Source organism: Rhinoderma darwinii, chromosome 3, assembly GCF_050947455.1.
Source record: "Rhinoderma darwinii isolate aRhiDar2 chromosome 3, aRhiDar2.hap1, whole genome shotgun sequence".
NCBI classification, from domain to species: Eukaryota; Metazoa; Chordata; class Amphibia; order Anura; family Rhinodermatidae; genus Rhinoderma; species Rhinoderma darwinii.
The window spans coordinates 166,401,203-166,423,521 of record NC_134689.1 but is presented as its reverse complement, the minus strand read 5'-3'; the positions used below and the strand labels follow the sequence as shown (position 1 = coordinate 166,423,521).

Here is a 22,319-nt window from a genome sequence, read left to right as displayed (position 1 = left end):
TCTCTATTGAACGCGGCATTTAACGGGTTAAACAAGCGGGATCGAGCTAAAGCGCGATACCGCTCGTAACCCGGAAGTGTCGGCTGTAACACACAGCCGACACACTCGCTCTATGGAGCGGACTCAGCCCGTGAGCCCGCTCCATATTCCCCCACCCGGCGTGCAACGTATATATACGGCGGATGTCGGGAAGGGGTTAAACTTACCGGAAATTTGCAAGATTTCTCCTTGTGCTTATTTCAACAATCCACTTTTACAGTTTAAGTGTCGCTAAATGCAGTCCAGCAGCTCAGTTGGCAGGGTTTTGCAGACACACAAATGTCAAAATTAGGCAGCCCCTTTTTAGATCGTGCCACAGAGCCCTCTATAGATACTGCCACAGTGCCCTCTGTAGATAATGAAACAGTGCTCTCTGTAGATGCTGCCACAGTGCCCTCTGTAGATGCTGCCACAGTGCCCTCTGTAGATGCTGCCACAGTGCCCTCTGTAGAAACTGCCACAGTACCCTCTGTAGATGCTGCCACAGTGCCCTCTGTAGAAACTGCCACAGTACCCTCTGTAGATGCTGCCACAGTGCCCTCTATAGATACTGCCACAGTGCCCTCTGTAGATAATGAAACAGTGCTCTCTGTAGATGCTGCTACAGTGCCCTCTGTAGATGCTGCCACAGTGCCCTCTGTAGATGCTGCCACAGTGCCCTCTGTAGATGCTGCCACAGTGCCCTCTGTAGATGCTGCCACAGTGCCCTCTGTAGATAATGCCACAGTGCTCTCTGTAGATAATGCCACAGTGCCCTCTGTAGATGCTGCCACAGTTCCCTCTGTAGATGCTGCCAGTGCCCTCTGTAGAAACTGCCACAGTGCCCTCTGTAGATACTGCCACAGTGCCCTCTGTAGATAATGCCACAGTGCTCTCTGTAGATGCTGCCACAGTGCCCTCTGTAGATGCTGCCACAGTGCCCTCTGTAGATGCTGCCACAGTGCCCTCTGTAGATGCTGCCACAGTGCCCTCTGTAGATAATGCTACAGTGCCCTCTGTAGATAATGCCACACACACTCCTTGTAGATAGTGCCACAGACACCCCCAGTAGATAGCTCCATTGGGGCTCCCTCTAGGAGTGGAATCCCCAGCCAGAGCGTTGCCTATGCTTTGGCCAGGGATTCCTCTGCTGGAGGAGCCCCTGATGTCACTGTTCATACACAGTGACGTGAGGGGATCCTCCTGGACCGGAATGTGATGTCAGGGGCAACCCCAGAGCTGGAGTCGCGGGCAGAGCGCTACTACTGGGACTGCAGCTGTTCTCCTGACATCACTGTCCAGTTCTGGGGAATCCAAAGACATCGCTGTCCATATGTGGACAGCGATGTTAGGGGATTCCGGAGTCCTGGAGCAGAGCCTATGCTAGCGCTCTGCCCGAGACTCCGCTCTGGGGAAGACCCTGACAAAACTGTCCATATATGGACAGCGATGTCAGGGAATTCCACAGAGTCCTGGAGCAGAACCTATACTAGCGTTCTGCGTGGGATTCAGGCTCTGGGGAAGCCCCAGACATCGCGTGTCCATTCATGGACAGCGATGTCGGGGATTTCCACTGAGTCCCGGAGCAGAGCCGATACTAGTGGCTCTGTGTCCCGCGGGCCGCAGATGACAGCCTCAGGGGCCGCATGCTTGAGACCCCTGCCCTAAAGGGACTAAAAAAAAACGTGCCCCCCCCCCCCAAGCATATAAAAGTTAATCCATAAGTTGTTTGTAGCCAAAATGGTGCTATTGAATAGTACAACTCTTCCAGCAAAAAACAAGCCCTCATACAGCTACGTCGCTGGAAATATGTTATTTCTCCCGGAATATGGCTGTGCAAAAGTGAAAAAACTGCTGTGCTCCCTGAGGGTAGGTCCACACGTATTGAAAAATACCAGGCTGATTTTAAGAGAAAACAGCCTCTGAATGCAGGCGTCGTTGGAGCTGGTCTTGGCAAGTATATTTTAAGCAGCTTTTTTTGTGGCTTTGTTTGTGGCGTCAGGGTATGTGCACACACACTAATTACGTCCGTAATTGACGGACGTATTTCGGCCGGAAGTCCCGGACCGAACACAGTGCAGGGAGCCGGGCTCCTAGCATCATAGTTATGTACGACGCTAGGAGTCCCTGCCTCGCCGTGGAACTACTGTCCCGTACTGAAAACATGATTACAGTACGGGACAGTTGTCCTGCAGCGAGGCAGGGACTCCTAGCATCGTACATAACTATGATGCTAGGAGCCCGGCTCCCTGCAGTGTGTTCGGTCCGGGACTTGCGGCCGAAATACGTCCGTCAATTACGGACGTAATTAGTGTGTGTGCACATACCCTCAATGATAAATCAGCTCCAAAAACGCCTCATAAGTAACGACACTTCTTTTTACAAGTTTTTTTTTTAATTCAGCAGCGTCAAAATACGCCCGAAAATAAGCAGTGTGAACATGCCCTAACGCCACAATTGGTTCAAGGGGTTTTAGGAAAGACCCCAATCTCTTTTAATACACAAAACATCCTAAAGACTATGCGAGAAAGAAGTCAGCGAGTGTTCTCCATATCAGAGGATCAGCTGGCCGCCCGCCCGGCACACAGCACAACCACTGCCTCTTACTACAAGTAACAACTCATCCTCATCCAAACAGGGCAGATATGTCGTCAGAGCTCCAGGAGCCAATCACAGCATCTCTCTGTACAATTAGCCCCTCCCCTCTACGAAGGCGGTGGTGAGCAGTTCTGCCAGTGCTATATGTCCTGCCATCGGCTTCTCTCGCGAGAATATGCAGATGAGCGTCGCGGGCGCGCGTTGTGTGTGCGCAGCCGGTCGGGGCCTGCAGACGTCTGTGTGTCAGTGAGAGACGAGTTGGGTGTGGGCCCCGGACTCGGCCGAAACACTCAGACTGTGGCGTAGAGCGGCCTCGGAGCTCTCCTAAACGAAACCTCGCAGAAGAGTAGAGGAATACAGCGGCCGACAGTCAGGGAGGCAAGGACCCGGGGCTGGGAGGGGGGAGGGAATGAAGATGGCGGACGCTAAACAGAAGAGGAACGAGCAGCTCAAACGCTGGATCGGCTCAGAGACGGACCTAGAGCCGCACGTCATCAAGCGGAAGAAGACCAAGGTGAAGTTCGACGATGGGGCCGTCTTCCTGGCTGCCTGCTCCAGCGGTGACAGTGAGGAGGTGCTCAAGTTATTGGACCGGGGGGCTGACATCAACTACGCCAATGTGGACGGGCTTACAGCTCTGCACCAGGTACCCGTCCCTGCCTACCTCTGTGTCCATCACTCCCTCCGCCTCTAAAATGCCCACTCACTGTGTCAGACAGCTGACCTGGTGCTAGGCCCCATGCTGAGCCTTCTCAGGAGACCTGGGAGGTGCGGGCAGTGTGTGTAGTTTGTTGTCATTCATAGTCTTGTAAATGTCACTATAGTGGCGTAATCCGGGGTCAGGTCACCTGCTGTCAGGTGAGAGTCCCATACAATGTTACCTAAAAAAGAAACGGCTATTAAAGCTTTCCTAGCAAATCCGATTGTGGTGGTACTACTACCGTCATCATCCTCCGGTGTCTGCTGCTAGGCTGTAGTCCCCACTATCACTGCAGGAGATGGGCTGTGTCTGGATTGTTTGTGTAGATTGTCAGGTTGTCAAGTGACAGCTGAGCAGTTTTACCTCCTGTGTGATGGCCTTGTGTTTCCTGAAGCAGAGAGTGACACACTGTTGTACTATAATATGGAGGAGATGTTACTGATTCTTTTTCATGGCGGATTTCTTACTGTTAGGCTATGTTCACACGGAGTATTTTGGGGGAGGAATATCTGCCTCAAAATTCAGATTGGAACTTTGAGGCAGATTTTCCTCTCCCTGCACGCCGATTTTCGTGCCGTTTTTCGCCCGCGGCCATTGAGCGCCGCGGGCATAAAACAGCGCGAAATACGCTTTCTCTGCGTCCCATTGAAGTCAATGGGAGGTCCGAGGCGGAAGCGCCCGAAGATAGGGCATGTCGCTTCTTTTTCCCGCGAGGCAGTTTTACTGCTCGCGGGAAAAAGACGCCGACGCCTCCCATTGAAATCAATGGGAGGCGTTATCGGGCCGCTTTTGCCGAGTTTTGCGACGCGGTTTCCGCGTCAAAAAACTCGGCAAAATACTCCGTGTGAACATAGCCTTAGACTGCAGTCACCTAAAAACCACATGGAACTGGTCAATGTTCTGTACTCTTCTGTACTACCAACTCCGTGGACACCATAGAAGTTGTGCACATTTTTCTTTTCCTTTCCCGAGAGGTGAATGTTATAACATTAGTTTGTGTGTTTAGTTGTCCATTGTGTTCAGCGGTTTCTTGAAGAGCTTGGTGACCACCAGTATGTCAACATGACATCTCCCACAGAGGTGGTCACCCAGCTTTCCTTGAGCTCTGAACCACAGAGTGCAGTGTAAAGCCTGCGGCATCAATACATAGTCATTTTGTTGTTCCTGTGTATGGGTGACAGCCTCTGAGAAATGTCATGGCTGTCGTTTCCTGCTGTCACATTAGAAAAGGAAGAAACTGGTGTAACTAAGAAACGGTTGAAACCAATTCACAGCCTGACGGAAGAGAACGTCTTAAGACCTCAGGGCTTATATCTACTTGTGATTTTTGGATTAGGCTCCGCAGCAAAAGATTGTGTGACTATTGCGCTACTGCGATTGCGTTAGATTGCAGTGCCATCTCACTTGTAATGTATTCTTTTTGGTCCATGATCCCACATCAAAATGTAAAAATCATTTGTGATTTTGCAGTGCCTTCTTTTATATGTTTTACCCCTAATGAGAAATTGGTCTTAGAGACACCTTTGCCCAATGGCAGTAGTTAAAGGGAATGTCGCTAGAATTTGTAAAAAAAAAAATTTGCCCAGTTAAACAATTAGTATTTGAGTGATTACACATTGTATTCATTTTTTCACAAGTCAGGAAATATTATAAATTGGATTCTAATTTATAACATTTCCATGTGCTGGTCACTAGAGGGAGCAGTTTCCAAAATTGCAGCATTGGCATGTGGTAAAGCAACCTCATTGCTCTATGCTGCAAATTTGGGGTGGACACTCTCCTCTAGTGTCCTCACACAATCCCCCCTCCCTTATTCTGGCTAGTGCCAGGAGAAGGAGGGGTTTGAAGGTCTTCAAACCTCCTACACTGTGTGCTGCAATTTTCTGAGCGACTGCACAGTGTAGGAGGATTAGATACAGGGCTCAGCAGACAGTATCACACGAACATAATACATACATCACATACACGAACATAGTACACACATCACATACACCAACATAGTACACACATCACATACACCAACATAGTACACACATCACATACACCAACATAGTACACACATCACATGCACGAACATAAATTACCTGCTCCCGCCTCCGCTGTTCTACGCTCCTTGCGCCTTCGCTTCGTTGATGGCCAGAAGCTGCGGCCGGAAGTCGTCAACTCGCTGTCCGGCCGCGGCTTCCGGTCCACATGAAAATGGCGCCAGATTTCGCTATGCGAACGAGCTTCGTTTTGGTCTGTGTGGGAGCGGCACATGCGACGTTCCCACACAGACGGCGTACGCTGCAGAGAATGGAACGTCTCCCGTTCGCATTCTCTATGGGGATGTATGTGCCGTATTCCATCTCTGTATGTGTGGTTAATCGACACCTACAGAGATGAAAAAAAAAATGGCAGCCCCCATAGAGAAGTAAAAGTAAGGAAAAAGTTTAAAGTCACAACACAAATAAAATTTTTGTTTTTATATTTTATTAAAAGCAATATAATAAAAAAATAAAATAAATCCTGACACCTTCCCTTTAAAGAAGAGCTGGCGGCTGAGTGTCCTCAGGCTTTGTGTATGTTATCTTTGTGGTCGGCAGATTGGAATCTCTGTGTTGGCCAAATAAGGGCAGTTTAGCAATGGGAGATAATGCATGAGGTGCTGACACTGGGCAGGCTCGGGTTGCACCGCACAGCTTTGTGTACAGCTGCCTGGCTGGGCTGCACAAACACAAGGAATCTGAGGTTTCAGTCAAGGTCAATATAGCGTTTTACTGTGCGTCTAAATGTGGAGCAGGGCTGCGCGGTCTCTCCGCTTCTTACACTCCCAGCAGACGTTGAGCTGCTGCAGACTAGACTTAGAGAAATTGAGTTTTGAAATTGACCTTCCCTGGTTGTTCCACTTGTAATAAGCAGAGAGGTTTACAACACGGACCATGAAATATACACGTTGGGATATAGTCACAGGCAGCAGATTTGTTGCAGAGATGTCTCATTCGTCTGAATAGAACTTGTAGACCTCTTGTGCTTGCTGTAGAAGAAACCCCATTCCGATGAATGAGATGGTCGCAGAAGTTTCTGCAACAAATCTGCCGCGTGTGAATATATTCTAAGGGCTCATCCACATGCTGCGGAATTGCCGCATTTTTTCGGGCGGAAAAAACGCAGCAGAATACAGTAGCCGCAAAGTGGATGAGATTTAACAAATCTCATCCACACGCTGCGTAAATATTCAGAGCAGAAATTGACCTGCGTATTTTTCGGACCACAGCATGTCACTGCTGCGGAATGTGGACTGAATTGCTGCGTTTTCCAGAGAAGTCTCCATCCCGTAGCATTGTGAAAATCGCAGCAATTTACGCACCATTTTCTGCCATAAAAACACAGGACATGGTGCGCTTTTGCTGCAGCGGACTGTCGGTTTTTTTCAACGGATTTACTGCAGCAATTTCGTTGTGTGTGGACAAGCCACAAGGGTGCGTTCCCCACAGGCAGGATACGCTGCAGATTTTCAAACTAATTCAGTCACAGAAATCCACAGCAAATAGTGCATTTTTGCTGCGCATAGTGAAAAATTGGTGATTTAGTGTCCAGCATTGATTATAGCAAACTATTTGCACACATGTTTTTTACTGAGTTTGCGCTGTACAAAACCCAACTTGGATGTTTTAGTGCAGAATTTATGCTCCCCTTGAAATCCATTGGTCAAACCTGCAGCACTTCTGCACAGAATGTGCAGCATAAATTGACAAACTTACATTTCATGTTAGATCCACTTCTGGCTTTGGCTCAAACTGCATCAAAAACTTTGTGTAATTATAGCCTAGGACTTTTTTGTTCATGTTGACTTTTTATAGTTTTGGATTGGACTAGCTTTTAGTGTACATTTTATCTGCAATGTAGTGTCATTTTGGCAGTTCACATAGATCACCACCACTTTTTTGCACTGTAAAGTCGCGGACACACACCTGTAAATTAGTTGACTTGAAAGCCACTCCCCTTTTCGTGTTGAATACAAAATGCGAAGGTGTCAGAAAAAGTAGCATGGGGGTTAAAATAATGCCACTCCTGTCTGCAGGTTGTTCTTTATTGCAGTTCCGCACACTTAAAGTGAATGGGGTTGAGCTGCAATACCACACACAACTGGAGGACAGGAGTGGAGCTGTTCTTGGAAGAAAGCAGCCATGTTTTCTTATCCTAGACAATCAGCGTTCGGCATGAGTCATTCTTTTCAATGCGATTATGTCAGAAAACTGGCATTCTAGCATTGACCGTGTTAGAGGACCTGTTACAAGGTCCTGCAAAGTGAGTTAGTAGTCTCACCTAATAGCCGCTGTGTCTCTGAGTCCAGCGGTGTTTGTCTTGTACTTGTGTGGTTCCCCCCCCCCCCCTTGGCTGAGGTATGGACCCCTCTATATTTAGCAATAAATATGGAAATAAATAGCTGGCTTACCAAGTGGATTGGCCGTCAGCGGGCGGAGCTGCCTATGACTGACCTATCAGCATGAGGCTGTTTCCTGAAGTCCGTCTTCGGCTAGCATCATCGAGTGAGACCACGCTGGCTGAAGACTTACCTTAGGAAACAACCTCACGCTGATAGGTCAGATTCAGAGGCTCCGTGTTAGCACCGCCCACTGAGAATCGCTGGCGGCCAAGCCCACTTGGCTAGCCAGCTAGTCATTTCCATATTTATTGCTAAATATAGAGGGGTTCATAGCTCAGCGAAGGAGTAGGGACGAACACAATTGGACGCAGACACACACTGGCTATTAGGTGAGACTACTAACTCAAGGACGCAGCCTAGTTTTGGGCCTTAAGGCTCAGAACCCATTTTTCAAATCTGACAAAATTCACTTTGTGGTAATAACATCGGAATGCTTAAACCTATCCAAGCGATTCTGAGATTTTCTCGTGACACATTGGGCTTTGTTAGTGGTAAAATTTGGTCGATATATTCAGTGTTGGTGTAAAAAAGTAAAATTTAGATATTTGGAAAAAAATATAATTTTTCTGAATTTAAATGCATCTGCTTTTAAGACAGAGGGTTATATCACCCAAAATAGTTACTAGTTCACATTTCTCATATGTCTACTATATGCTGGCATAATTTAACATCCTTTTATTTTTCTAGGACGTTAGAAGGCTTGGAACATAAGCAGCAATTAGAGGGATTTCTAGTTTTATTACTTTACATTTTTTATTTTTAAAGTTTTATACAACTTAGGCCCCATTCACACGAGAGTTAATCACGTCCGTGTGCTGTGCATTGAAACAATGCAAAGCACACAGACCCATTGATTTCAATGCGTTATCTTTCACGCACTGAGAGTCCGCTGCGTAAAACACACTGCATGTCCTATATTGGTGCGTTATCACGCACCTACGTGCCCATTGAAGTTAATGCTTGCGTGAAAACCATGCACTGCACATGCATGTGTGTGCGGTGCGTGTTTAGCGCATCAATTCAGTTGAAAATATAAAAAAAATATGTGCCCCTCGCAAAGCACACTGATGCATACCGCAGCACACACGGTCCCGATTCATGCATGTTTTTCACGTGCTTGAATTGGATACACGTGTGAATTTTTACTTTGTCCCACTAGGGGACTTGAGGGCAGGAGGTCCTGATCGCTATTCTAATATACTTCACTAGTGCGTAGTGCAGTGTATTAGAGCTGACAGCAACCGCTAGATGGCATAGCCGGAGGCCATTGTTAGGCCTAAGGATGTCGTAGCTACCATCAGCGCCCGCGATAATGTCGCGGGACGTTAATGGTGCTTTAACCCCTAAGAAGCCGCGATCGCTATTGAACGCGGCTTCTAAGAGGTTAATCGGCGGTGACGGCGCGATCGGTCCCTGCTGAAGGAACTGTGACAACTGCTTGTCTCCCTTTTAAAGCATTTGTTTTTTCAGACACTGTCTAGTAACTTAAGGGTATGTTCACACGGCGGGGGTCCGTAACGGCTGAAATTACGGGGATGTTTCAGCCTGAAAACATCCCCGTAATTTCAGCCGTACCGGCATGTGCAGGCGCTTGAACGCCGCGTCAATTACGGCCGTAATTAGCGCTGCTATTCATTGGAGTCAATGAATAACGGCTCCAATTACGGCCAAAGAAGTGACAGGTCACTTCTTCTACGCGGGCGTCTATTTACGCGCCGTCATTTGACAGCGGCGCGTAAATATACGCCTCGTGTGAACAGACAAACGTCTGCCCATTGCTTTCAATGGGCAGATGTTTGTCAGCGCTATTGAGGCGCTATTTTCAGACGTAATTCGGGGCAAAAACGCCCGAATTACGTCCGTAAATAGGCCGTGTGAACATACCCTAAAGCATATTAATTCATTTTGATTGGATATGTTTGTAGATCCCAAAATGATTCCCAAGTCCATGGCAAGTATATGTAAATATAAAAATATGTTACTGAATTAAAAAAGGTGAAACCTGTGACAAATCCTTGGCATAATAATATGCATTCTACTTGTTTAGGAGCAATTCTTACAAAGCAGCTCGCCAATATTCATCAATTTATTTTGTGACGCATGATGTAAGCTGTGATTTATCACATAGATCGCAACACCTAGAAGCCAGCTGTAAGGCTATGTTCACACTGAGTATTTTGCAGGCGGAATTTCTGCCTCAAAATTCCGTTTGGAAGTTTGAGGCAGATTTTCCTCTCGCTGCACGCCGTTTTTCGCTGCGTTTTTCGCCCACGGCCATTGAGTGCCGCGGGCATATAACGCAGCGAAATACACTTTCTCTGCCTCCCATTGAAGTCAATGAGAGGGCAGAGGCGTAAACGCCCGAAGATGGGGCATGTCCCTTCTTTAAAACCGTTTCGCGGGAGAAAGACTCCTCTGCCTTCCATTGAAATCAATGCGAGGCATTTCCGGGGGCGTTTTTGACGAGTTTTGCGGAGCGGTTTCCGCCTCAAAAAAAGTCTTCAAACTCCGTGTCAACATAGCCTAAGCAGTATCTTAGGCTATGAAGGATGTTTGTACTTTATCTTGCTGATGCTATGAACCTTCTCTTTGAGAGTATGTTCACACGAGCATGATATGTCCGTAATGGACGGAACGTATTTCGGCCGCTAATCCCGGACCGAACACACTGCAGGGAGCCGGGCTCCTAGCATCATACTTATGTACGACGCTAGGAGTCCCTACCCCGCTGCAGGACTACTGTCCCGTACTGTAATGTTTTCAGTACGGGACAGTAGTTCCACGGAGAGGCAGGGACTCCTAGCGTCGTACATAACTATGATACTAGGAGCCCGGATCCCTGCAGTGTGTTCGGTCCGGGACTTGCGGCCGAAATACGTTCCGTCCATTACAGACGTAACATGCTCGTGTGAACATACTCTAAGAGATCCCCACTTTCCAACAGTGCACACTGGTTATACTTGGCATGAAGAGAAAGCGGTAAATTGAGCTTTGACAGCCGCCACTAGGTGGACGGCTGCTCAGGAATGACAAGACAAAGCTTATACAGGAGTGATTGGCTTGGATTCTTGTCTTCACATGGTATAGTTTGGCTATAGGTTGCCATGGTTTCCTATAGCTTCGGATTTATTCCTATGCCTCAGAAAAGTTTTCTATCCATTGTGGATGTAGCTGCTACTGCAGGGAAGCTCCCTCACATTTCAGTTCCTTGCTGTATGTTTGCCTTAGGCGGCAAAGGTTTGCTTACTAACTAGTAATGAAATTCCCTGATGTTTTACCAAACATGGCGGTTACTAGTGTATGGCTGGAGATAGGATAATTGATCTCAAGCCAAAACCGTTTTTTCAGTTATCGTTTATTTCCCATTTGTGGCAATACAAACTTTTTGAATATATTTGCTGTGTTTTGGTCAGAAAGCTTGTGCAATTTGAAAATGTTGTTTGCTTGCATCTTTTTAAGGGAAAATATTTAAATGTAATTTTTTACCTATGCCAGGCATCAAATACATATATAATAGTATATTGATTATATTCTGTGGAACCCTCCGCCCTGAAAGCTTTGTCCAAGTTTGATAAGATTTGTGAAACTTTTATTGATCATTTTGTTGAATTTGTCATAGTAAGATAGTATATAAAGTCCAGCCTATTATTCTGGTTCATCCAGTACAAGGCAAAAACCTTATTAGACCAAACCCAATTTTGCTAATCTCAGGGACAGTTTCTTCCCAACTCTAAGGGTATGTTCACACGGAGTGTGTTCAGACGTTTTTCGGGCCGTAAACATCCCGAAAATCGGCTGAAAAATCGGAAGCAGAACGCCTCCAAACATCTGCCCATTGATTTCAATGGGAAAAACAGCGTTCTGTTCCGAAGGGCCGTTTTTTTTTGCGCCAGTTTTTCAAAACGGCCACGTAAAAAAACAGCCGCGAAAAAGAACATGTCATTACTTCAGCCGTTTTTGTAGCCGTTTTTCCATACTCTATAGAAAAACGGCTTAAAAAACGGCCGTAAAATCGCGGGTGGCTTAAAAAACTTCCGATAATCAGGAGCTATTTTCCCTTAAAAAACCGCTCCGTATTTTCAGACGGTTTTGAGTTTGTGTGCGCACATACCCTAAGGGGGAAAGTGCACACGCAGTGTTTTCAGTCGTATTTCGGGGCATTTACTTGTTCTTACGGGGCGTTTTTTTACGCCTCATTTTCAAAAAACGGCACGTAAAAAAACTCTTTTTGGAGACGTTTCATTGACTATAGAAAAACGGCGGTAAAAAAACGCAGCAAAAAACGCGAGTTGCTTAAAAAGCGGCTGATAAGCAGGAGGGGTTTTCCCTTGAAAATAGCTCCGCGTTTTCAGATGTTTTTTGCTTTGTGTGAACATACTCTAATATGGCAATCAGGGCATTTTCCTGAGTTAACAAACCATCTCCCCCAATAATCTGGTAACCATAACTTGTAATATTACACAAGAAAGGCATCCAGGCCCCTTGAACTTTCATTGAATTCCTGCAGAGAGTTCTGTAGTCTCACTGCTCTTACAGTAAAGAATGCTGTGTAGAAACATTCTTTCCTCCATACGCAGAGAATGCCCCTTTGTTAGGCTACATTCAGACGAGTGTCAGATTTGCATGTGTAAAAAAATGCCGAGTTTTCCTGTGTTTCATGTCAGTGTGTGTTGCGTATTGGCATCAGTGTGCTTTGCGTGTGGCATGTTTTTCACGTCTGTGCAAGCACTTTTTTTTTTAAATGTATTTGTCTTTTCTATGTAACTGATGTGTGAAGCACGAACAGCACACCAATGTCATCCGTATGCTGTCCATGGTTTTCCCGCACCCATAGACTTCAATGGGTGACGAGGTGCGTGAAAACGCACCAATATAGGACATACAATGAGTTTCATGCAACGGACACTACTCGCTGCATGAAAACTCACGCATGTGTGAATAGCCCCATTGAAATGAATGGGTCCATGTGCTGTGCGTTACTTCAACGCACAGCACATGGACGAGTATTAGGCTGGGTTCACACAACCTATTTTCAGACGTAAACGAGGCGTATCATGCCTCGTTTTACGTCTGAAAATAGGGCTACAATACGTCGGCAAACATCTCCCCATACATTTGAATGGGTTTGCCGACGTACTGTGCAGACAACCTGTCATTTACGCGTCGTCGTTTGACAGCTGTCAAACGATGACGCGTAAAAATACAGCCTCGTCAAAAGAAGTGCAGGACACTTCTTTCAGACGTAATTTGAGCCGTTCTTCATTGAACTCAATGAAGAGCAGCTCAAAATTTACGGCTGTCAGAGAAGCCTCACAAAATGCGAGGAGGAGCATTTACGTGTAAAACGAGGCAGCTGTTTTCTCCTGAAAACAGTCTGTCTTTTCAGACGTAAATGCCTGCTATCGTGTGCACATACCCTTACGCTCGTCTGAATGAGCCCTTAGGCTGTGTAAACAATGCAAAGAATGAGATCCGTGTAAAATTCGCATTGTGTGAACTCTTAGGCTGGGTTCACACGACCTATTTTGAGGCGTAAATGAGGCAAACATCTGCCCATTCATTTGAATGGCTTTGAATGGCTTTGCCGACGTACTGTGCCGACGACCAGCTGTCAAACGAAGACGTGTAAAATGACTGCCTCGTCAAAGAAGTGCAGGACACTTCTTTGAAACGTAATTTGAGCCGTTCTTCATTGAATTCAAAGAAGAGCAGCTCAAGATTACGGGCGTCAATGATGGCTCACAAAATTCGAGGAGGAGCTTTTACGTCTGAAACGACGCAGCTGTTTTCTCCTGAAAACAGTGTCTTTTCAGACGTAAAAGCCACTTCTCGTGTGCACATATCCTTAGCCTTGTTTTGATCTTTCTGGGTACTGCTGTCCAACCATTCAATTTATTACTTTAGTTGTCCGGCTTTGAACCTGCTATAGCTCTATTACTAGTCCTCGGTGAATTAGAATATTATCAAAAAGTTAATTTATTTCAGTAATTCAATTCAAAAAGTGAAGCTCATATATTATATAGATTCATTACACACAGAGTGATTTATTTCCAGCATTTTTTTTATTGTTGATTACGGCTAACAGGTAATGAAAACCCAAAATTTAGTCTTTCAGAAAATGTGAATATTGGGTAAAAGTTGAAGATTGTAGACTCGTGGTGTCACACTCTAATCAGATGATCAACACAACACCTGCAAAGGTTTCCTAAGCCTTTACAAGGACTTGTCTGTTGTTCAGTGGTCCTTAGTCCTGTTTTCAGATGAAAGAAAATTTTGCATTTCATTTGGAAATCAAGGTCCCAGAGTCTGGAGGAAGAGTGGAGAGGCATCAATCCAAGTTGCTTGCGGTTTAGTGTGAAGTTTCCACAGTCAGTGATGGTTTGGGGAGCCGTGTCATCTGCTGGTGTTGGTCCACTGTGTTATATCAAGTCCAGAGTCAGCGCAGCCGTCTAGCAGGAAATATTAGAGCACTTCATGCTTCCCTCTGCGGACAAGCTTTATGGAGATGCTGATTTCATTTTCCAGCAGGACTTGGCACCTGCCCACACTGCCAAAAGTACCATTACCCGGTGTAATAACCACAGTATCACTGCGCTTGATTGGCCAGCAAACTCGCCTGACCTAAACCCCATAGAGAGTCTATGGGGTATTGTCAGGAGGAAGATGAGACACCAGACCCAACAATGCTGACGAGCTGAAGGCCGCTATCAAAGCAACCTGGGCTTCCATAACACCTCAGCAGTGCCACAGGCTGATCGCCACCATGCCACGCCGCATTGATGCAGTAATTCATGCAAAAGGAGCCCCGAACAAGCATTGAGGGCAGATACTGTACATACTTTTCAGTAGACCAACATTTCGGTATTAAGAATCATTTTTGAAATTGGGCTTATTTAAAGAGGCTCTGTCACCACATTATAAGTGCCCTATCTCCTACATAAGGAGATCAGCGCTATAATGTAGGTGACAGCAGTGCTTTTTAGAAAAACGAGCTATTTTCACCATGTCAGGAGCGATTTTTAGCTTTATGCTAATCCCTTAATGCCCAACTGAGCGTGTTTTTACTTTTGAACAAGTGGGCGTTGTACAGAGGAGTGTATTTCGCTGACCAATCGGCATCATACACTTCTCTCCATTCATTTAGTCACTGCATAGGGATCCTGCTAGATCAGTATGTTCTTAGAAATGAAGGCTATTCCATGCGAGAAATTGCCAAGAAACTGAAGATTTCCTACAACGGTGTGTACTACTCCCTTCAGAGGACAGCACACACAGGCTCTAACCAGAGTAGAAAGAGAAGTGGGAGGCCCCGCTGCACATCTGAGCAACAAGACAAGTACATTAGAGTCTCTAGTTTGAGAAATAGACGCCTCACAGGTCCTCAACTGGCAGCTTCATTAAATAGTACCCGCAAAACGCCAGTGTCAACGTCTACAGTGAAGTGGCGACTCTGGGATGCTGGCCTTCAGGGCAGAGTGGCAAAGAAAAAGCCATATCTGAGACTGGCTAATAAAAGGAAAAGATTAATATGGGCAAAAGCACACAGACATTGGACAGAGGAAGATTGGAAAAAAGTGTTATGGACAGACGAATCGAAGTTTGAGGTGTTTGGATCACACAGAAGAACATTTGTGAGACGCAGAACAACTGAAAAGATGCTGGAAGAGTGCCTGACGCCATCTGTCAAGCATGGTGGAGGTAATGTGATGGTCTGGGGTTGCTTTGGTGCTGGTAAAGTGGGAGATTTGTACAAGGTAAAAGGGATTTTGAATAAGGAAGGCTATCACTCCATTTTGCAGCGCCATGCCATACCCAGGACTGACCCAAAGCCCACCTCCAAATTATGCAAGAACTATTTAGGGAAGAAGCCGGCAGCTGGTATTCTATCTGTAATGGAGTGGCCAGCGCAGTCACCAGATCTCAACCCCATAGAGCTGTTGTGGGAGAAGCTTGACCGCATAGTTCGCAAGAAGTGCCCATCAAGCCAATCCAACTTGTTGGAGGGCCTTCTGGAAGCATGGGGTGAAATTTCTCACGATTACCTCAGCAAATTAACAGCTAGAATGCCAAAGGTCTGCAATGCTGTAATTGCTGCAAATGGAGAATTCTTTGACGAAAGCAAAGTTTGAAGGAGAAATTATTATTTCAAATAATCATTATTACTAACCTTGTCAATGTCTTGAATATATTTTCTAGTCATTTTGCAACTCATTTGATAAATATACGTATGAGTTTTCATGGAAAACACAATTGTCTGGGTGACCCCAAACTTTTGAATGGTAGTGTATGTGCCAACCATTTTTGCACAACAGTATCAAATGCTTTGGCAAAATCAAGATCTACATGTCATCCGTTGACTCACCTCAGTCCAGTCTAGAGCTTACCTCCTCAGAAGCTGATCAGATTAGTTTGACAGGACCGATCCTGCATAAACTCAAGATGATAGGGAGTTATATGTTCATTTTCATTGAGATACTCCAGGATAGAATCTCTTAGAAAACCTTTAAATGTTTTACCGACAATGCAGGTTAAACTTTCCAGGCACACTTTTTTTTATTTATTTATTTTTACCCCTTTTTTGGATATTGGTACAACATTTGCTATGTACCATTTCTGGGGGAGGATTCTATCACTGTGCATTATTCCCTCTCGAGATCGGGCCCTGAAAAACGATACAGTACTGAACAAAATGATCCAGTACGGAACAGCAGTTCTGTGGGGAGGCAGGGACTCCTAGCATCATAAATGTCTGTGATGCCAGGAGTCCCGTTCACCTGTACCGTGGTCAAGCCGGGATATACGGCTGACACACCGACTGTTTTTCTCAGTCGTGTTCACGAGCTATTCGCACTTGGGGGTGTATGCCATCCGATGTGTCTATTTTAATCTTTAAGGCTTTTTAACAAGGTATTCAATTTTTATATATTTTTTTTAATAGATTTTTTGTTTTATGTAAATTAAAATTGAAGCTTTCTAAGGCCTCATGCACACTTCAGTTTTTTCCTTCAGGGTGAGATCCGTATTTGTCAGTGATAGCACCCTGAAGCCATTCATTTCAATGGCCCCATGCACACTTCAGTTATTTACGTTGTTCCGTTCCGTGCAAAGTAGAGCATATCCTACTTTGCTCAGTGATTGTGACCGTGTGGCCCATAGAAGTCAATGGGTCAGTGAAAAAAACGGATGGCACACGGAAGGCTTCAGTGTGCCGTCCGTTTTTGACGGATCCGTTGCCATAGCAACGGCTGGGTGGGCCAAAGTTCAGACTCACAGACTACAGTAAACATTAATTCCTGAAGATAGGCTCATATTTTCACTCCAAAACGCCCAAAAAACCAAAGTAAGCCAAGCAGAGTAATATCAAACTGTTCTCTATGCTCTGAAAGCTGCAGAAAACAGCACCAAAAACTTATTGTAAACTTCCTATGGGTGTTTCCTGGGACATGTGACAGGTTCAAATGTAGTTTACATCAGTTTTTAAAACGGAAGTCAAACGGAAGTAACACGGAACGGAAACGGAGCGCACACGGAAACAAAAACGGACACGGATCCGTCAAAAACGGCCGAGAAAACGGTGATTGAAGTGTGCATGAGGCCTTAGGCTTCGCTCACATCTGCGCTAGTGCTCCGTTGTGTCTGAACTTTCCGTTGGAACGGGGCCCTAACAAACGGAAGCCATAGGTTTCAGTTTCCATCACCATTGATTTCAATAGTGACGCATCCGGTACGAATGGTTTCCATTTGTCTCCGTTGTTCGGGGGTTCCGTCGTTTTGATTGAATCAATAGCGTAGTCGACTACACTATTGATTCCGTTAAAACGACGGAACCCTTGCACAACTGACACAAACGGAAACCATTTGCACTGGATCCATCACCATTGTAATTAATGGTGATTGAAAGGGAAACCTATGGGCTCCTCTCTGACGGAAAGCTCAGACGGAACGGAGACCTAATGCAGATTTGAACAAAGCCTGAGGGTATGTGCACACGATGAGAGGCTTTTACGTCTGAGAAGACAGACTGTTTTCAGGAGAAAACAGCTGCGTCTTTTCAGACGTAAATGCTGCTCCTCGTATTTTGCAAGGCGTCTTTGACGCCTGTAATCTTGAGCTGCTCTTCATTGACTTCAATGAAGAACGGCTCAAATTACATTGCAAAGAAGTGTACAGCTTTCAAACGACGACGCGTCAATGACCGGTCGTCTGCACAGTACGTCGGCAAACCCATTCAAATGAATGGGCAGATGTTTGCCGACGTATTGTAGCCCTATTTTCAGACGTAAAATGAGGCATAACTGCATCTTCATAATGTCCGACCGCATGCAGTTAATGACCGCGCTGCCAAAGTTGTTGCTGAACTGCGTGCGTTTTTGCAAACCGTTCTGCAATGCCTTGTAATGAACTATATACTGGAAGCACCGAACAAACTTCAACACGGGTGAAAACTATGCCTATCAATTATTTCCTTTATAAACGCAACAGAATTGTGGCATTACAGAGACAAAAAACTCATGTAGTTGACCGCATGCGGTTTTCAAACGCAACAAAACCGCGTCAACGACGCGCCGTGTGGCCTCACCCTTAGAGCAGCCGAGGGGGTGGGGGCAACACAGACTTCCAAAGAAGCTCTCCATAGCAAAGTCTGATACTGTGGCGGCCATCTTGGAGAGCGGAATGGAGGGCCGCTTTGAAGCTTTATTTGCAGAAACTTTATGGCCAGTTTGTTGGTTTTCAAGTTGTGTACATGGTACCCTAGTGGTGCAGAATTTGCTGAGCAGCCCTGTATTTACAATGCTGAGCGTTGCAGCACCTGGCATGATAAACTCAGAACCACCTGTGATACCACAGACGCGAACTACAGGGTGGCAGTCATGTCACCCATGAAAGCAAAGCTGCTCTGTAATGTCATTTCTTAGCAGTGCTTGTGAAGTCCTGTTATAGCGAATCTGTCATCGATTTATAAAGAGTATCTATAGGAATACAGAGCGCTATCGAATGGCCTCCTGAACTACTGTCGGGTGCCATTCAGCGAGTTCGTTATAACCCACTGTATCACTTTTTAAAGAGCACAATGCAAGTAGAGAGAAGAAAGCCGCACTCACCCGGTGTGACGTATAAAATTCTTTAATGCTTGAAAAAAGATGTGGGGACGGGACAGGACTAAGACCATGTCCGGCAACAGCAGTTTCGCGTGCAACGCTTTCTCAAGCCCTTCGACCTACACAGCCCAGCACCTCCCTAGACTTATACCGCAGCCCCTTTTGCGCCTCCGTGGGCAATGATCTGCCGAATGTCCAGAAGAACTACTGGTCCCATTGCTCGTTTGCTCCTGTCACACGGAGCTATGGATGGGGACGAGCGGTCGTTACTCCGATCACTCATACATTATCATGATGTCGGAAGCGCATCTCACTGTTTAAACAGGGAGATGTGCTGCCAACAATGAGATTTTACTTTTTTAAAATGATCCGATCAGCAGATGATCGAGCGTTTGCTTGTTAATCTGCTGGTCGCTGCCCTGTTTACACAGGGCAATTATTTGCAATGAGAGTTCTATGAACGCTTGTCTGACGATAATCGCCCAGTGTAAAACCCCCTTAAAACAAATAATGTCCGGCCAATCTGTATTCTCTCTGATCTTAGTATCGTCGTATCCTGCCACCTGTCTTTCTCTAAATTTCAGGTGGGTCCTGGTTTCTTGTTGTCCTGATGTGCCAGGGCTGCAGAATGAAGTGGGATATATAACCTCTTTATGGGCTCTTGGGCTCTAGCAAAATGACTCTGCCCCCACTGTATAATATAAAGACTTGGCTGGCTACAGCAGTTTAACTTCTCATGCGGCAGAACTGCTAAGATGCCATTGCTTCCACACTCCGTTCTAACCTTACCCATTTTCACTTCAGAAAATACTCGAGATTCCTTGTTTCAGAAATACTTGCCTGCGGAGTTGGTGAGTGGCATCTCCAAACTCCATTTAAAGGGGCATTACGTTGTGCGCTTTACATTCCTGCAGTTTAACCCCTTAGTGACTAAGCCTGTTTTGCTCTTAAGGACCAGGCCATATTTTTTCAAATCTGACATGTATCACTTGAAGTGGTAATAATTTTGAAATGCTTTTATTTTTTCAAAAGATTGAGATTGTTTTCTCGTGACACATTGGACTTAAAGTTAGTGGTAAAATTTGGTCGACACTTTCAGTGTTCATGAAAAACACCAACATTTTGAGAAAATTTGCAAAAATTTGCGTTTTTATTTAAATGTATCTGCTTGTAAGAGAGAGAGAGTAATACCACACAAAATAGCTACTATTTCACATTTCCCATATGTCTACTTTGTTTGCATCGTTTTTTGAACGTCCTTTTATTTTACTAGAACGTTACAAGGCTTAGAACTTTAGCAGCAATTTCTCACATTCCCAAGAAAATTTCAAAAGCCTTATTTTAGCGACTGGTTCTGTTCTGAACTGGTTTTGAGGGCCTTATATACTATAAACCCCCTATAAATTACCCCATTTTAAAAACTGAACCCCTCAAAGTATTCGAAACAGCATTTAGATAGTTTCTTAACTCTTTAGTCGTTTCACAAGAATTAAAGCAAATTAAAGGTGAAATTTACAAATGTCATTTTTTTTGCAGAAAATCAGTTTTGATCCATTTTTTTCTGTAACACAGAAGGTCTTACCAGAGAAACGCAACTCAATATTTATTGCCCAGATTCTGCAGTTTTTAGAAATATCCACATGTGGCCCTAGTGCGCTACTGGATGGAAACACCGGCCTCAGAAGCAAAGGAGTACCTAGAGGATATTGGGGCTTTATTTTTATTAGAATATATTTTAGGCACCATGTCAGGTTTGAAGAGGTCTTGTGGGGCCAAACAAAGAAAACACCCCAAAAAAGACCCCATTTGGCAAACTACACCCCTCAAGGAATAGATCAAGGGGTATTTTGCTGAATTTAGTGTAATTATGCTCTGAAAATTAAAATCTACTGGGGTTTTTTTTTAATAAAATGTCTTTTTACCTCAGATTTTTCCATTTCCACAATAAATACAGGAAAAAAAGAACCCCAACATATTTAAAGCAAGCGCTTTTGAGTACGGCAATACCCCATGAGTGGTAATAAACTGCTGTTTGGACCCACGACAGGGCTCAGTAGGAAAGGAGCACAATTTGGCTTTTGGAGCTCAAATTTTGCTTGATTGTTTATCGGGTGCCATGTTTCATTTGCAAAGCCCATGAGTGGCCAAAACAGTGTGAACCCCCCAAATGTGACCCCATTTGGGAAACTGCACCCCTCAAGGAATCTATCTAGGGGTATAGTGAGCATTTAGACCCCACAGAGCTTTTGAAGAATTTATTGGAATTAGGCTATGAAAATCTACTTTTTGTTCCACTAAATTGTAGAAAGTCTTCATTTTAACAAGGGATACTGGAGAAAAAGCACCCCAACATTTGTAAAGCAATTTCTCCCGATTACGGCAATACCCCACATGTGGTCATAAACTGCTATTTGGACAACCAGCAAAGCTCTAAAGGGAAGTAGCGCTATTTGGCATGCAGATTTTGCTGTATTGGTTTTTGGCCACCATGTCGCATATGCAAAACCCCTGAGGTACCAGAGTACAGTGGAAGCCCCAAGAAGTGACACCATTTTGGAATCTGCACCCCTCACGGCATTTATCATTTGCCTGGACATATGACAGGGCTCGGAAGTGAAGAGCACCAGGCGCATTTGAGGTGTATTTTGGTGATTTTCACAGCATTGGCCCACAATTGCCGGGTTCGGAAGTCAAATAGTAAAACAAACCCCCAAGTAGTGACCCCCCATATTGGAAACTATAATTAGGGCATTTTAAGGGGTGTAGTGAGCATTTTGACCCCACAGGTGATTCTACATGACAAATTAGTGCCCAGCGGATGGTGCAAAGTGAAAATTGCAATTTTCCGCTGATATGCCAATTTAGTGCACAATTTGTGCCCAGTTTGTGGCACTGAAGACAAATACCTCAAACTCTTAAAGAGGCTCTGTCACCAGATTTTGCAACCCCTATCTGCTATTGCAGCAGATAGGCGCTGCAATGGAGATTACAGTAACGTTTTTATTTTTAAAAAACGAGCATTTTTGGCCAAGTTATGACCATTTTTGTATTTATGCAAATGAGGCTTGCAACAGTACAACTGGGCGTGTTGAAAAGTAAAAGTACAACTGGGCGTGTATTATGTGCGTACATCGGGGCGTTTTTACTTCTTTTACTAGCTGGGCGTTCTGACGAGAAGTATCATCCACTACTCTTCAGAACGCCCAGCTTCTGGCAGTGCAGACACAGCCGTGTTCTCGAGAGATCACGCTGTGTCGTCACTCACAGGTCCTGCATCGTGTCAGACGAGCGAGGACACCGGCACCAGAGGCTACAGAAGATTCTGCAGCAGCATCGGCGTTTGCAGGTAAATCGATGTAGCTACTTACCTGCAAACACCGATGCTGCTGCAGAATCAACTGTAGCCTCTGGTGCCGATGTGTCCTCGCTCGTCCGACACGATGCAGGACCTGTGAGTGACGTGTCAGATCTGCAC

The 22,319-nt window shown here is 45.3% G+C and overlaps 1 protein-coding gene across 3 annotated transcripts in view; it reads left to right on the top strand.

Annotated features, from left to right (window-relative positions):
* The first annotated feature begins 2,761 nt into the window (after positions 1–2,761).
* The window catches only part of PPP1R12A (protein phosphatase 1 regulatory subunit 12A), a 163,435-nt gene continuing 143,877 nt past the window's right edge, over positions 2,762–22,319 (top strand). The window contains exon 1 of one of the 3 annotated variants that reach the window (XM_075857006.1): positions 2,762–3,262. In XM_075857006.1, coding sequence (XP_075713121.1) covers positions 3,026–3,262 — 237 coding nt within the window. In that variant the 5' untranslated portion in view covers positions 2,762–3,025. The remainder of the gene's footprint in view (positions 3,263–22,319) is intronic. The other 2 variants (XM_075857003.1, XM_075857004.1) reach the window with 2 other exon arrangements.